Source organism: Mustela nivalis (genome assembly GCF_964662115.1).
Source record: "Mustela nivalis genome assembly, chromosome: 8".
Classification (NCBI taxonomy): Eukaryota; Metazoa; Chordata; class Mammalia; order Carnivora; family Mustelidae; genus Mustela; species Mustela nivalis.
The window spans coordinates 117736457-117753563 of record NC_139027.1 but is presented as its reverse complement, the minus strand read 5'-3'; the positions used below and the strand labels follow the sequence as shown (position 1 = coordinate 117753563).

Here is a 17107-nt window from a genome sequence, read left to right as displayed (position 1 = left end):
TTTATGGGCACTATTTGTGTTAATGTTACCTTTTAAAATGTTTTCTGTTATTACCTTTACATTCTAAATGCCTCCCTGTGGTCTAGATCAATTTCACATCAGTCTTACCCTGTCCCTCCATTTCAGTCACTGGCATTTTAGTTCATATATAACGAACTCATTCTTGCCCCAGGACCCTTGCACATGTTTCCCCTCTCAGTGTGTCTCTCGATTTCCACACAGCTATCTCTTTGTTTTCCCCTTCACTCTTCAAGGGGGGTGGAGGAAGAGGGAGAGAGAGAATCTTAAGCAGGCTCCGTGCCCAGTAGGAATCCAACACATCTCACCATCCTGTGATCATGACCTAAAATGAAATCAGGAGTCCGCTGCTTAACCAACTGAGCCACCGAGGCCTCGCTGCCTCTTTTTTACACTTTAGACCTCACATCAGAGGGCCTCCCTGATTATAAAACAGTTCCTTTTCCATCATGGCCATCACCTAACTCCACTTTATTTTTGTTTATAACATGTCTCATTTGTTGGTTCAGTTACTCCTCTATTGTTCTGTCTCCCTCACCAGAATGTGACTCCCAGGCTGCCATCTCTCTTCCTAGTAATCGGCACAGAGCAGGGACTCAGAAAATATTTGTTGAATGAGTAAATACATCCTGAAACCAACCAAGAGGAGGTGAAGGGAGGAGGTCTGCAGGGGTGAGTGCAACTTGCCCAGTCCTCTCGCCAAAGCGGCAGCTGCTGTCTCCTAATTGTCCAGACAGAAAGCCGAGGCTCAGAAAATGAGAAGCAGAGGCATGCCAAGCCCAAGCAGCAGCTCTGTGATAATAGCTGCACCTCACGAGCCCTGTATTTATGCTCCCCAGGCCCCTTCCCAGGTGGCACACTGTGGGATTGCCCAGGAGGTCAGCTGGGTGCCATCACCACATCTACTTACCTGATAAGAGGTCTGCAGACTGTGAGGTCAGGGGACATGCTGCCAGCCAGTTTGGCCCAGGGGAGCCCAGAGGAGAGCCGCCTCCCCAACGGGAGGGCCATGGGAGCTCCCCCACGGAGTTTCAACCTTGGCGTGGAAACCCGATGCCCATGCCCCTCTCCCAGGGGCTCAGATGTAGTTGCAACCTGGACATGGGGATTTGCAAAAGTCCCTACTCTACTGCTGGGTAACAAATCATCACAAAACTCGGTGGCTTCAGACCGCAATAATCATTTTCGTCTCATCTCTCTTAGAGTTTCATTGGATGAGAACCGAGGAGGAGGGGCTTGGCTTTACAGTTCTGTCTCAGAACGGCTCACAAGGCCTCTCCTGAAGGCTTGACAGGCTGCCTCCCCTGGGACCGGAAAATTCAGACCCAGGAATTATCCTTGGTCTCCCGTTCCCCCTAGTGCCTGTCCCTCACACCACCTCAAGGCCTCCAGAGGGCCACATTCCAGCTGCCAAAACAAAAAACAGCCATGAGGTGGGGGGGTGCAGAAGATAGAGAGCTGGTATCTGAGGCTGATTTCATCTCAGTTTCGAGTTGAGGAGAGAAAACACTGCCAAGGTCAGGGTGTTGACGGTGGCGCTGAAGCAGCTGCAGGCCTGTAGATGGGGCACGATGTTATTGCTGCTCACCTGCCGGGTCAGGACGAGACCATAAGGATCGTCTAGCTCCCTTTTATCTGGGCACACTAATGACAGTTTGTCCATCTGCTTACTCTTGAGGGCTCTCCCTCCCCACTCCCACATGGCGGGAGAGGAGAAGGGCTGGGATGATTTTAATCACCCTGAGCTGGTACCAGGGGCTTAACAAATCCTTGGCAACAGGAAGCATGGCCAATAGGTTGGTAGCGTGTGAAGATGCGAAGAGTTCTAGAATCTGAGTGTATCCAAATAATGTCTCTTCAGGTGGCATAATCTGGAGCCTTGGGGAAGTTCCCTCTGCCCTCTGTCTGGCCTTGCCTGCCTAAGGGAATAAGGCTCAGGATTTTTGTGTTATCCTATTTGTTTTAAGCTTCAGGGCATGTAGGGCAGAAGCAAGTTTTGAAGATGCAAGGGTCAGCAGGACCTTTATCCAAGCATCTCAGAGATCTCCCAACCCCTGATTAAAGTTGTATATCTCAGAGAAGAATCCAACCATGACCCCATTGTCGTCATTCCCATTTTAATGACAGGGAAGCCAAGGTCTGGCAGGCTCCCTAGCAATGTGCTTGCAGGGTCATGTGCTTTAGTAAAACTTGCCAAAGTGAGGTATTTAAACCTCATTCTGTTAAAACCATCATCTCCTTTCATTCTGACTTCCCCTTGTCTCAGATAATGTTGGAGTGAGTGTGAGCATTTTGGGGATTTGGCTAAGGGGAACTTGACATTGAGTGTGTGGGTTTAGTGGTTTTATTTATGTTGTTTCCAGTCACTTTTGTGAAAAGTTATTACCAGCTGGTGATGATTTCCAGGAATACCCCTATCTAGCACACTGACGTGTGTTGTGACATCTGCCACCACTGACATGTCATGGTTGACATGAAAGTGCAGGGTCAGAGGTCATATCTCAATATATAAATATGAATGGTTTTACGGTGCCCAATATTACCAGTATGTAGTTGAGGAGAGGTATGAAATGTATACAGTGAGCCAGCAGAAGCTTGTTTGTGAAAAGCATTATGTAGGTATGCCAATTGCGTAACTCACAGAAATAATGTTATTTTTCTGGGCTTTGCAACATTTGTGGCATTTGCCATTTGTTGAGGTTTCTTTTATCTTTCTAAACAAATAATCACCTTTTAACCTAATTTTATATTTGTGATTTTGTAGTTCTTTTCTTAAACAAATCTCCCTAAATTGGGTAAGCTTCATCTGCCCCTGCTCAGTTTTCTCTGTCTTTTACGATCACGGGATCCTCCTTGCCTTTTGTGACGGCTGCTGCCAACGGGTGTTGTATATGGCAACCTAACAGAACAGCTTGGGCTCCTGTTGGATCCAAACAAAACTTAGTGTTTTCATTTATAAAATGAGAATAATAATAGAAACCCCCTCACACACACATAGTAATGAAGTCAAGTGAGAAAATACGTGTAAAGCTTTGAGCAGTCGGTCTAGCAGAAGGTACAGTTAGTGCCACATCTGATATTTAGCTGCCTCTCATGGATATAGTCAGACTCCCTGTTTATGATGGTATCTACTCTGATCTGATTAGTGCCCATGCCAAAAAGTGCAGTCATTGTTAGCTACTGGTATCTTATTAGTCCCTCTCCCCCAGCAGCCCAAAGTATGTATATAGTAAGTGCTCCATCGTTGACAATCCAATCAAAGAATGAAAGTCACCATCTGGATGAGAAAACAGAGGTTGGCTCCAAATTCAACAATGCCCTAGACCCAAGCAGTGACTCACAGTTAAGAAATGTCCTCATCTCGAAGGGTACTTACTTATTCCAATCCTTTTTAAAACTTTTTTTTTCTTGACATATTTAAGTGTTGGAAATTGGAAAATCCACAAAAGCACAAAAAAAGAAATGAACTGCTATTATAGTTTTACACAAATACATGTGATGTTACAATTACGTATTTAATACATAGTATGCTATGAAACATACTTTTAAAAAGCGTTCTTTGCATTTTCCTTATACTTTAAATATCTTTAACTACATCATTTTTAATGACTGCATAACATTCCTCATCAGGAAGTGGGGATAATTAAAGGTACCTATCTCAAAGGGTTATGCCACGAGCACTGACAAGGGTTATGTCATGCGAAGCTACCTGGCATGTAAAAAGCTCAATAAATTTAGATCTTCCTTAGGATGGATTGAGCTAACCAATCTTCTTTTGCTGAGCATTGGAATAATTTCCATTATTTTTCTAGGGTGAATATTAATCTTTGCTCATATCTTCAGTCATTTCCTTAGTAAAGTTCAGGATTGTTGGATATGCACATTTTTCAATTTCTGACTGTGCAGTTAGGAGAACAGAGAGAGAAGAAGGCTAGCCCGAGCTCACACAGCGAGCCTGCAAAGGCGAACTGGAGACTAGCTGGGGACCCTAAATGGTGTTTTATCTTGTTGGGGGACCAGGAGAAAGTCCTAGTCAAGGGAAAAAACTAGGCTCCTGAGCTGCAGAGGCGCGGGAAGAACAGGCCAGCAGAGCTGAGCTGGGTTGGGGCGGAGAGGAGAGGAAAGGCGGTGGCTTGGGGGGCTGAGCTGGGCTGCCGAGGCGGGGCGCTCAATTCCGGGGCCAAAGCTTAGCGGTTGCCTGGCAACCCGGGCGGCGCGGCGTTCGAACGGAAGCGACGAACCAATGAGGATGTCCGGGGCAAACCATTCCGGCGCCGGAGGGGGGGGAAGCGGCAAGCTCACTTCCCCTTCCTCTGTGCCCCCGGGACCTCCGCTCTGGTGGGGGCCTTGGGATAGTCTGGTGCCCGGGTTCATTTCGGGTGCTCACAGCAGCTCCGAAGAGGCCTTTGCGGGTCCCCAGCCCCGCCGAGCCGCTTTGGGCGCGGCCATTCCCAGCCCGGGTCCGAGCTGTCACCCTCTCCGAGACCCGCACGGGAGGAGCCAGGACTTGCCTAGCTACCGCTCCAGGTGAGGGGGCGGGTGGTCTGGCGCCCGAGCCCAGGTCGGGGGTGGTGGTGGAGGGGCTTCGTTCACCGTGCACCTTTTGTAGGCGTCCTCTCCGCGTCGTACGTGCGGGGAGGCGGCGGTATCCCATTTTACGGAGGAGAACGCTGAGGGGCAGAGAGTGAAGTGTTCTAGCCCAGCGAGGTCGGCTGGAGAATCCAGTTCAGGTCTTTCTGCTCCACTTCGAAGTCTCTTGTCTGGGTAGGTCTGTTATTTGTCTTGAGAGACCCAGATGAGCAACTGGTGGTCAGCTTGTCAGCCGCTTAGCCACAAGGCTGCTAAGCCCCAGAGCCCTGGCAGGATCATTTCTCTCCGGCTCCGCTCCCTCACCGTCGCCTGAATGCCCCTTCTGGTTAGCGGGCTTCTCTTCTCCAGAATGCCAGAGGTTGGACTCAGGACTCGTTTTGGGGGTCCTTCTGCCCACGGGGTCCTGAATCTCAGTGCTGTCTCTCTCAGAGGGCGTTCTGGGTGGGGGAGCGGGGTTGGGGGGGTTTCCCGCTGTACTGACATTTCTGGGCTAGATGCTAGGTGGGCAGCAGGTGCTCTGGCCCTGGGGCCGCTGTTAGAGTCTTCTGATCTAGAATTCTTTAGATTCTGGGAATCCGCCCCAGGGTGGGGGAATGGGTAGAGGCAGCCATTCAACCTGAAGCGACTAGTCCCCAGAGACTTTGGAGTTGAGGAAGGGGCAGCGACCCCTCCGCCTGGAGCATCTGACCTAGACTAGGCCCTGCCTCCTGGGGGTGCTCTGAGAACTCAGAAAGAAAATAAGTTTCATTTATTCTTTCAACAAATATTTATTGACTTCCTATGCCCTGCCATCCCCTTTGTCACTTTTATTTCTCTCAGTGGCATTTACCCATCGGACGATGTGCTATGTATTTCACTTATTAGGGAGTTGATTATCTTCCTCCACCGGAATGTGATAGCAGGAGGGATTCAGGTGAGGCCCTTGCCTCCAGGGCAAAATTGAAGGGTTCTAAATCCTCTAATCAAGATAACTAAAGCTAACAGTTATTAGTTTTTTTTTTTTTAAAGATTTATTTTAGAGAGAGAGAGAAACAGAGATAGAGAATGTATGAGCAGGGAGGGGGGCAGAAGGAGAGGGGAGCCCAACCCCCAGGAAGGGGGCTCAGATCCCAGGACCCTGAGATCATGACCTGAGCAGGAACCAAGACTCTGTCACTCAACCGACCGAGTCACCCGGGCAATTAACAGTTCTTGACTATTTGCTGTGTTTTCTGCTGGTGGAGATCAACTCGCATGGCCTCTGTAGAACACAGTACAACGTCTCTCTCATAATCACAAGCACATACCCAGCCCTACCGACCCACTTCTTGGCAACACAAAATGCAGTGACGCCCCAGGGTGGTTTGTCATGGGGGTGTCTGGACGCACACTGGGTGGTCACCAGCGAGGGCTGACGGCTCTTTATGGGCTAATGTGCCCCCACATATATTAGGGAACAACCTATATGATTAAGTATGTTAATAATAGATATTAGAATTAGTAATATATTAACATTATTAAAACATGTATGGTTGAACATACAGTGAAAACAGTACACACAGCATGTTGCCGTATGTGTAAAAAAATAGAAAGAATATATGCCCATTATTGCTTTATCTACCAAAAATCTCCCCGGAAGGACATGCGATTGTCTGGTTCCAGTGGTGCCTGCAGGGTGGGGAACTGCGTGGCTAGGGACTGAAGTGGGAAGGAGTTTATTTTTACTTCATTCTCTTTATAGTTTTTTAATTTTGAGTCATGGGCATATAGCACCTTGTTAAAAAAAATCATATATATATATAATATATAAATGTATAAATTATATATATGATATATTATATATATTACAAAAATCATTACAGATTATATATTTAATCATAAGACCGCTGTTCTCTCTGTGATCTGTCCTTGACTTGCCGTGTGACTTTGGGCAAGTTTCTTCACATCTCCGGGGCCAAGATAAGATGGTGAGCTCAGGCCTGGGCAGAGGGCAGTCCAGGGCAGGAAGTGGATTTGCCCATGAGTCTGCCCCAATTTCCACCTTCCCCATCCTTGTGAGCTGGGCCCTTCCCTGCGGTGTTGCATGTGGTTTCTCTGTGTCTCCACTGCAAGTCTTTTTGTCCTCATTTTGCAACTTCAGGTACAAACCGAGGCACAGATAAACGAGTTGGTGGAGTTGGACTGTCCGTCAGCCGACAGGAGATCAGCCCTGGGCAAGGTTGACTGCAGGCAGGCCGGGGCATGAGTGTCTGGGGAGACTCCAGAAATAGCACGGGGCCTGGCGTGGGCCTGGAGGATGCCCCGCTGGGTGTCTTGGACCCGGACAGCTGGGCTGAAATCGAGCTGGCCTGCCCTATTGGCTGGACCCTCCCTGTTGTCTGGAGCCTTCCTGATCCTCCTCCAGGGCAGGTGAGGGCCTGCCTGTCTCCACCTAAGTCATGGCCTGGCCTCTGCTGAACAGAAAGAAGCAGCAGGTGGAAGGAAGGGGTTGGGTTGGGGGATTGCAGAATGTCATGAAAATTCTAAACATTGAAACCACGCCTCTCGCCCCCTCAGTGAAAAATAATCACTAACACCCCCTGGGCACTTACTGTGTGCCAAGTCCTTTCTAAGCATGCATGCACTTAATTCCCTCCATTCTATGATGTCAGGTAGTTACTGCTGCTTTTTTTTCACATCTTACGAAGGGAAACTGAATGCAAGAAAGCTTTAGTAACTTGGACCAGGTCAGAGCAGGAATGTGGATCCGGGAGTTCGGGCTCCAGTCTGTGGACTCTCTTTTTCCTTTTTTTTTTTTTTTTTTTAATGGAAAAATATATAGAACATAAAACTGAGCATTTTAACCATGTGTAAGGTACAGTTCAGTGGTATGAAGGAAGTTTATGCCGTGCCCAGATCTTACCACCATCTACCTCCAGAACTTCTTCATGTTCCTAAATGGAAACTCTGTACCCATTAAACACCAGCTCCCCATTTTCTCTTCCCCCCAATACCTGGAAAGCACCTGTCTACTTTCTGCCTCTATGGATTTGACCACTCTCTGTACTTCAAGGAAGTGAAATCATACCATATTTGCCCCCCCTTTTTTTCCCTCAATATTTGTCCTTCTGGGCCTGACTTATTTCACTTAGTATAATGTTTTTGAGGTTCACCCACGTTGTAGCAGGTATCAGAAGCTCCTTGCTTATAAAGGCTAAATAATATTTCAGCGTATGTTCATCTGCATATCTGTCCATGGACACTTGGTTGCCTCTACCTTTGGGTTATTGTGAAGACTCCTCCTATGAACATTGGGGTTACCCCATCTGTTCAAGCCCTTGGTTTCAGTTCTTTGGTGTCTATACCCAGGAGTAAGATTGCTGGGTCCTATGGTAATTCTTTTTAAGTTTTTTCTACCCGCCATGCTGTTTCTACCATGGCCACGCCATCTTATAGTCCCACAAACAGGGGACAATTTCCAGTTTCCAATTTCCAATTTCACAATTTCCAATTTCCAATTTCTTCATATCCTCACCAACACTTGGTATTTTCTGTGGCTGTGGGTTTTTTTGTTTTGTTTTGTTTAGTTTTCTGCTTGCTTGCTTGCTGTGGTATTGGTCATCTGGATGGACGTGACATGTTATCTCCCTGTGGTTTGGATTTACATGTCCCTAATGATGTATCATGAGAAGCATCTTTCCACGTGCCTATTGACCATTTGTACACTTTGTTTAAAGAAACGTCTGTTGAAGTGGTCTTGTGTGCATAGATTTATAAGCTCTGAGAGAACTGAGTCAACATTCTGGGTGGTGAAGTTCTCACCCAGGAGCTGGGCACCGCAGAGTCCTAGTTTGGTGGTGTTTGTCATGCCCAGGCTGGGAGACAGGCACTGTTACCAGTCCCGTTTTATGGTTGGGGAAACTAAGGCCTTGGAAACTTGACTGTCTTGCCCAAGGTCTTGTAGCTAATCAGAGATGGAGCTGGGATTTGAATCCTGATGGGCTGGTCCCAGAGTCCATGCTTCAGAGGCAGCCTTGGGGCTGGAGTTGGGAAAGGACATTGTAGGAGCAGATACCGTGTATGCAAAGGTTTGGATGTGATGTCTCCAAAGAAAGAATACAGCTCATCTAGAAGTGGCCAGGGCCTAGCTTGAATGGGGGTAACTTGAGACTGGAGGGGAATATGGAGAGAGATGGGGGAACACCTTTGATGGGACGGGGGGTTGGCAAGAGGTTTGGTGCTAAAGGGCCTTGGTCTTTGAAGTGGCCTGGGTTCCAGGCCTGCCACTTAATCAGCAGCATGCCCAGCACACACCTGTGTTCTTGGTCCCTAGAGGATGAAAATACAGAAATAGGAAACGAGCAACTGATAAGTGAAGACCTAAAATGACAGGGTAGAATGAATGTGTGGAAGGAAACAACCAGGTGAGAGAGTTGGCAGGAGTCTCAGGGTAGTCAGGGAGGACTCTCTGAGGAGGTGAGACCTGAAGGAGGTGAGCTAAGAGGTTCTAAGCAGAGAACAGATAGTACAAAGGCCCTGAGGCAGGAAAGACCTTGGCGTGTTCAGGAACAGCAGGGAGGGCTATGTGGCTGAAGCAGTAAAGCCTGGAGATGAGGGGAAGTAGAGGGCGGGGACTGGATCCTGGAAGGCCTGACGACCAAGTGGAGAGTTTGGGTTTTATTCTAAGGTGATGTAGAACCATAAAAGATCTAATTTCTGTGGGAAAAAATATTGCCATCTTGCCCCCATTTTACAGTTGAGGAATCGGAGACCCCAGGCCACAGCCAGGAATGCTTCCTAAGGTGGCTTCTCCCTCTGGGGCCCAGTGAGGGAGGCAATAGCATCTTTTGGTGAGTGGTTCAAGTCCAACACTGAAGCTTCTGTCTCCTCCACTTCCCTCCACTCCCCCAAACCTGCTCCTGGGTTCAGATCCTGGCTCTGCCATTTACCAGCTATGTGACCTCTGGCAAGTGGCCACACCTGTCTGTGTCTCAGTTTTCTCAGCTGTAAAATGAGTGTAGCAGGAGTACCTCAGGGTGAGTGTGGGGATTTGAAGAGTCAATGTATATAAAGAGCTTAGAACAGTGCCAGGTACAGAGAAAGCAGAAAATCTCTTCCCTATTAGGAACATGTTATTGTTTCTTTGCTGTTACTACTATTATTGCCTAACTGAGCCCTCCCCCCGCCCCCATTTCATCCCTTTCCCTTTGTTGCCTCAGTAGAGGGCGAGGCAGGGACCCAGCAGGGCATTGTGGGGAATGATGGTCTTGAGGCTCGCCTCTCTTGGGCCTGGAGGAGGCCTCAGAGCTGACTCACCCCCAGGGGGAGGAGAGTTGTTCTCTGAGTCACTTCCCGTCCCCTCACAGCCCTCCACCCCAATCCGGGTGCAGCCCCCACTGGCACAGACATGGAACTGGGCCCTCTTTGGCTTCCCCAGGGCTCCGGCCCGAGGCTGGTGGGCTCTGCCTTCTCTGGGCCTCAGGAGCCCCATGCAAACTGGCCCAATCAAGTGTGCCACCTGAAGTGACATAATAGGGCTTCCTTTGGCAGAGGAGACAGTCTTGGCCCTCCCAAGGATTCCTTCTTGAGTATTGCAGTCTTCTTATCTGTAAAATGGGGATTAAAGAGTTCCTCCCTGTGCAGGTGGTGGTGGTTGGGGGAGTGGGTGGATGTCCAGAGACTTACAGAAGTACAGTGCCTGGAACTGCAAAATTCTGGTTATTCTTATTCCTCTCGCCGTTGTTACTAATGTTCACAGCTTGCAGAGTTTCTGTCTGCCCTCTCAGACGGTAAGAACTCCCACTGACCTGGCCTGGAGGGTGAGACTCCCCTCACTTGGCACAATGGAGAACCAGAGGGGTCCAAGCAACCTGCTCAGGGACACACAGGTAGAAAGGGGTGGCACGAAGGCTTGGTCTAGAGGGAAAGTGCCCGGGTCAGACTCCTCAGGGTGACTTTGGGCCAACTGGCTCAGCCTGTCCCAGCCTCAGTATTCCATTAGTCAAATGCGGATAATAATAGAGTTCACCTCACAGGGGTTGTTGAGATGATTAAAATGGGTTAATTAATACCAGGAACCACACTTTCTCGTGCCTGGCACAGTCAACATTATCGCGGGCACTGAGGCTGTGGGGGAGGGGGCCCCAGTTTTGCCCATCTCCAAGATGGGTGCCCTTGCCGGTGCCAGAGGTGCGGCTGCGGCCAGTGTGGCTGTTGTGGGGCGCGGCCCCGGCTCGCGGGAGAGCTTCCTGGCGGTAGAACTGGGTCTCTGCGACGAGCTGAGCCCTTTGCCCGGGCGCCCGCGCTCAGGTTCCCGCCCCTGCCTGGCTTTCTTTCTTCCCCTCCGGGTGATACCTGGGCCGGCGGGTTCACCTGCTGGGGACCGGCCGCCGGAAGTTGCGCAAACGCGTGTTACCTGAGCGCCAGGTGGGCCGGGCCGGAGGAGCGCTCGGTAGCCGCGCGCGCGCAGCCAGGTATGTGCGGGCGGATTGCGGCGGGCCAGGGTCGCGGGGGCTGTCCGGCCACCCCTCCCTTCTCGGGGAGGCGGGGGGCAGGGCAGGGTCTCACCTTCCCGCCTGGGCGAGACCGCAGGAATCCTGCTGTCAGCCCTCTGGTTTAAGAGCCAGGACGACCCGGGCTCAGAGAGGTGTGGCGAGCGGTCAGGGTCACACAGCGCGCCGGCGGGCTCGTGGCCTCCCCCGCCTCTGGGAGTCTCCAAGCTTGCCCCGAAGTGGGGCAGGGCAGAAGCCAGACCGAGGATCTGAGCTCTCTCAACCCCTCAGGCTGACTCCAGGGAAGCAGGTGGGAAGGGGGTACGGTGACAAAGAAGGGCTCACGGTTGGCGCTCTGAGGCCCTTTGTGGGTAGCGTTTGAAATACGTGGGTGGGGCGTTGGCGATGAGAGGAGGCCTCAGAGAGATCGAGGGGATTGGGGACTGGGACCCCGGCTTTAGCTCGCGGGAGCCACCACACCTCTGTTTGCCCACCTTTGAAATGGGGCTGAGCAGATCAGTTTAGGATTTGCCTCTATCACGTGCCTCCTTTGTCTGTGGCTCCGGCTCCGACAGGCTGAGCATGCTTAGAGACCCCTGCTGGGCTGGAGTTGAGGGGGAGGTGGGCGGAGAGGGCAATCTGGCTGTTAAGTCGTCGGAGTCTTCAGAAAAACCAAGAGCTCAGTTCTTGGAGCGCAGCCTTTTTGCCAGGTGCTGGGAAGGTCCTCGACCTGTTTTATCTCTCCATCCTCTGGAGACCTGGAGGCTCAGATCTATTTTTAACCATATTCCAGATAAGGCACCCGAGTGTGTAAGAGGCACAGTTGCTGGAGCAGGGCACACTGCGGGCAGGTGGGCGAGCTGGCCAGCGGCCCCCTAGCCGGGTTTGGCTCTTTGCGTATGTCCGGCCGCAGGGGCTCCAGCAGGTCGGTTCCAGGGCGCAAGGTTTCTGCCCTGGCCCTGCCCATCTGACCTCCTTCCTTCTGTTTCCCCGGATGGTGCCCGGGAGGGAATTGCCACCGCCAACGGGTTGGACTGGTTTGGTAGGCGGCGGCCACGGGGGTGGGGCAGAGTCTAGTTACCTCGACAGGGCTCAGCAAGGCTGTCTTTCCTGTTAGACCCTTCCCTCCTGAGGTCTCCTGGGGGGTTGCTGGAGTGGGGCAGCCTTGCCTTCCCACTTCATCCCTCCTACTTTGGGAGCAGCTCTGGCTCTGGGCCAATAGCCCCCAGGGTTCTAGTAACTGGACATTGCTGCCCCTGCAGAGGTCTCAAACTGGGGACTAGATCTGTGTGGGGAGATCTGTTTGCAGACATGTTTGCTCCATGCTCTGCGCTTGTTTTAAAAATTATTATTGGATTTGCTGAGATTTAAGAATCTGGAGTGTTCGTGCACATCTGGATTTCCATACTACCACCTTGGACCCATATACCTGCAGTGAGTTGGATGTGTCCCTCTGTGGTTTATCCAAGGTCTTCCCATTCATGTTTCGTCCCCATGGACACTCCAATTCAGTAACAATTTATCGAATACCTGTTATGTGTCAAAAGCAATGTCCCAAAACAGATTCAGTGAGCAAAACAGACAAATCCCCTGCCTTCTTGGAGCCAATACTTTAGGGGAATGGGAAGAACAAAGAGTAAAGTGACATGAATGTCATAGATGAGTGCATTAGGCTTCATAGGAGTTTGTGTCTTATTTATCAGCCCTGGGACCTAGGATTGTTGCTTCTCTAGTCTCAGTTTCTCCCAGCTGTAAAATGAGATGACAGTGACCCTTCTCACAGGCTGTTGGAGGATTCCAGGAGAGGATGGTGTCGAATGGCTAGCACACAGGAGGGATCCCTGCCTTCCCACTCCAGTCCAGACTCTTCTGTCATTCTGGGTGACCACATGGGGCTGTCTAGTACAGGTTTCTGCTATGGATGGAAATCTCTTCTCTGTAGTCTGCTCTATTGACCAGTATAGTGGCCGTTGAGCACTTGAGATGTGGCTAGTGTGATGGAGGAACTGGAAGTGTAAGGTTTTATTGTATTTAAAGCTAAGGTGAATAGCCATATGTGGCTAGTAGCCGTTGAATTAGACAACACAGGTGTAGATGACATGTCCTTTGGGCGATTACCTAGGAAAAGTCCTCCTCTTTCATTTTACAGGTGAGAAGTTTCAGGACTTGGTTTATGGGTTTTCTTCTCGCCCATCTCTGGAAGAGTTGGTGAGGGGACACTGTGGCTCCAGCCCTTTCTTGGAAAAAGAACCAGGGCTGGTCTGATGCTTGGGGCCCCAGGCCTTGATGCTTAGTTGATCATGTGGACACTTGAGCATGAGCACATCAGTGTGGGCCCCCTTGCCTCTGGGTGCCATCCTCTGGCTGCTGGCAGATCCAGGGTCTGCTGGATGCTCTCAAGCAGGGTTGTGTGATTGTGGGCTTTTCTGGCTTCTCTTGGAACAGCATAGCTCAGGTCCTGGCTGACATTTCTAGCTGACAGGCATCCTTGGATCACTGTGGGGCTGGCACCGAAGTCCCATCCTGGAAGCTGATGAGTGTCTGGACTTCGCTTGGGTAGGGGGTGGAGATTTTCTATACTCCTCCTCCACCAGCTCTACTGCTGTGCCTGGGGCTTGGCATGTCTAGACGGGTGAATAGCACCAGGCAGCTTCCTGGCTGGGTAGGTAAGGGTGGGAGGTGGTACCAGGTTCCCTGGGGGCAGTTTAGGCAGAGTGTGGGTTGGAGCCCTTTCTCTGGGTCACCAGGTGCATCAGCACTCCCTGCTTGGAAGCAAGGGGCCAGAGCCACCAGATTTGGGGGTTAGCTTAATCAAGTTGGTTGAGTTCCCTATCTGCAAAATAGAGCTGTTAAGGGGACCCATTGAGGTTAAGCTGGCTGGTGCCCAGTATACGGCCTGGAGCCCACTTTCCTTCCTTTAAAGCGTGCCTTGCCCTGTCTTTTCTGCCCAGGCTGCTCACGTCTTTCTTCTTTGGTACTTCTCATTTTCTCTATGCCTCAGCTGGGCCTAGTCCACTGGGAAGGAGGCGGGGTGTGGGTGGAGTCACAGGCCCCTCAGTGGTGGTTTTCTGTCTGCTGATTGGCTCCCTGTGAACGAGGGGCGTGGCTATTAGCTTTTAATAGGGAAGGCGTCTTCAGCCCCTTTCAGTCTTGGCTGAGCTTTTGTCTGAGCGAGCTCAGCTTCTTTCTTTCCTCCCTTGTAGCAGTTGCCAGCATCCAGCTACCTACTTTCTGGATCTGTCTCCGCATTTCTCCGGTCTCCTCAGACCAAAGCCTTTGGGGTATGTAACAGCCATGCCTGTGGATACACTGACTCCGGGATCCCGGGACACATCTGCCCTACCTTTCCGCCTGCGTACCAAAGTGCCTGGCTACCTGCTCCGGAGGCCAGCAGATGGTGGAGCCCGGAAACCTAGTGCTGTGGAGCGCCTGGAGGCTGACAAGGCCAAGTACGTCAAGAGCCTGCACGTGGCCAACACCCGCCAGGAACCTGTGCAGCCCCTGCTGTCCAAGCAGCCCCTCTTCAGCCCTGGGACTCGCCGCACAGTGCTCACACCTAGCCGCCGAGTACTGCCTGGCCCTGGCCGTCGGCCCCAGCTGGACCTGGACATCCTTAGCAGCCTCATCGACTTGTGTGATAGCCCTGCGTCCCCTGCCGAGGCCAGCCGTACTCCTGGACGGACAGAAGGAGCCCATCAGGCGCCCCCAGTCAACCCTCCACGCCCGCCACCCAGTACGGCTGCTGTCCGCCGAGTGGATGTCCGTCCTCTCCCCACCTCCCCTGCCCGGCCCTGCCCTTCGCCAGGCGCTGCCCCCGCCTCCAGCCCAGCCCGGCCCCCAGGTTTGCAGCGCTCCAAGTCCGATTTGAGTGAGCGCTTCTCCAGAGCAGCAGCTGACCTGGAGCGATTCTTTAACTTCTGCGGCCTGGACCCGGAGGAGGCACGGGGATTGGGCGTGGCTCACCTGGCGAGGACCAGCTCAGACATCGTCTCCCTGGCCGGGCCCAGTGCCGGGCCTGGCAGCTCAGAGGGGGACTGCTCCCGCCGTAGCTCTGCCACTGTTGAGGAGCGGTCCCGGGAGCGCGTCCCCTATGGCGTGTCGGTGGTAGAGCGCAACGCGCGAGTGATCAAGTGGTTGTACGGGTTGCGGCAGGCACGTGGTGCCCCCGCCGCAGAGGGCTAGGCCTCCACTGGACTCCGCAATTGCACAGGACACATCCAGGAGAGGCAGCTGGGCTCTCGACCTCTTCTGCATCCATTCCCTGTCTTGGGACAGACCAGAGGCTGGGCCCTATCTGTCTGTCAAGGACTGACCCTGGAGAGGGTTGCCTGTTGACCGTGGGCTACCCCCTACTCCTCACTTGTAGGGGTTTTGACACAAGTCCTGCCTGGTTCTTCTTCTGAGTTTGGATTTGGGGCACTTAGCCTTCTCCACTGAGAGTGAGGGGCACTGTCCACCCAGCGGTTCTGTTTCCTTCTTCCTTGGCCCCCAACCTTTGCTGACTTCCTCTTCCTTTCCCAGCGGGCCCTGGTTCCCTGGGAACTTGCTCAGGGTGGGGGCAGGGCCTTGGCTGCCTGGCCTAGGTGGGTAGACTACAGGAGGGACTGGTAGGAGTCTGTACTGTTCTGACTTCCTCCCTTTGGTTAATAAACACAAATGCTTGTTTTTCAAGGCCTGGGCCATCAGACTCTTCTGTGTTCACAAGGGGAAGGGGAGGGAGACGTCTTGGATTAGAATTCCATAATTGTTCATCCTGGGATTTGGGGGTGGGGGAGGGGCATGAGGTCAGTGGCTGGCCCAGCCTGAGACTTGAGACGTGAAAGGGGATTCTCATAACCCCTCTGGGTGGCCTGAGGGCCTCCTTCATAGGGGAGGAAACTGACTCTGGCTACAGAGTGAATCCAGATAGAGCCAGGACTGAGGTCTGTGTCAGGAAGGGGACCTGAGGGGAAAAGCTGATGGCTGCATGGGTCCTTCCCATTGCTGCCCGGGAAGCTCGGAGAGCACAGACCCTGATCTGGAGGTGCCACAGGCTGTAGACTGGGGTTGGAAGCAGGGGGTCGACAACACAAAACAGGTGGTCTTGCCTCCAACCCTGGGTGAGCTGGGATAAGCCAGTCTCCCTCTCTGGGCCTCAGGGGCTGGAGGAAGGGGAAGGATGGCTGGCACTGGGCTTTGAGGTCTCAGTTTCTCCCTGTTTCCCTCCAGGCTGGCTCCATGCTGGGAGATGCCACCCTTGGCTGGTAGTACAGCTCGGGCTAAGGCCGGGCACACAAAGAGTGAAAGCCTGGGTGGCCTCTGCCCACCCCCGAGGTGGGAGTGGGGAAGGGCTGGGTGGTGCTTCCTCTCCCGCAGGCTGTGTTGGCTGCAGCACTCAGAAACAGGAAGCTCTAATGGGGGCCCTGGTGACAGGTTTGATGTAAGTTTTATTTTAAGCATAAAGAGGAGATTTCCTTTGGGCTGTTGACAAACATCCAGGTCAGCCCAGCTGTTTGTCTGTCTGTCTGTCTGATAGTGTAGTCAGGCCCCCAGGGGATTGGGTTGGACCTCGGGGGTTCAGGGAAAGAAGGGGAAACTGGGTTAGCACAGTGGTGTGCAAGCTCATGAGAATGGAATCCACCCCCTTGTGATATAGATGGAGAGACTGAGGCACAGGGAGGGCTATCATCTGCCCACAGGCATCCAGCAGGTCTGACAACACAAGAGTTGAGCCTCCTGGTCCCCAAGTTAAAGGAGTGATGGGGTCAGGAGGGATAATCTGGGCTCTGCAGAGGAGACGTCCTTTGCGGTGTCAAGGACCAGCTCCTTCTGGCAACCTGGCCAGAATTCTGTGCTAAGTAAGCATTGCCCCTTCACATGAGCTGCCAGCACCCCAGAAACCCAAGGGGTTTCTTGGTTTGAGATCACAGGACTGGTGGGGATGGGCCGGGAGACCCCTCATTCCTGGAGGAGGTTGAGTCCTAGGTGCAGACCTTTCACACTCAACCTGTCACTGAGTCTTCAAGGTGACTTTTACAGGGTCTGTCTGAGAACAGGAAGGGTAGTGGCAG

General features: G+C 52.1%; 1 protein-coding gene across 6 annotated transcripts; it reads left to right on the top strand.

The window, feature by feature from the left end:
* The first annotated feature begins 4312 nt into the window (after window positions 1-4312).
* FAM110A (family with sequence similarity 110 member A) lies at window positions 4313-15728 on the top strand. 6 transcript variants are annotated; one of them, XM_082745857.1, is made up of 2 exons: window positions 4313-4545; window positions 14261-15728. In XM_082745857.1, exon 2 carries the CDS (start codon window positions 14352-14354, stop codon window positions 15237-15239), a length of 888 nt encoding a protein of 295 aa, XP_082601983.1. In that variant the 5' UTR covers window positions 4313-4545; window positions 14261-14351; the 3' UTR covers window positions 15240-15728. The 6 variants fall into 6 exon arrangements, with proteins under 6 accessions (XP_082601983.1, XP_082601984.1, XP_082601988.1 ...); XM_082745858.1 differs by having other exon boundaries at window positions 4324-4545; window positions 14264-15728; XM_082745862.1 differs by lacking the exon at window positions 4313-4545 and adding an exon at window positions 4697-4782.
* Window positions 15729-17107: the final 1379 nt, after the last annotated feature.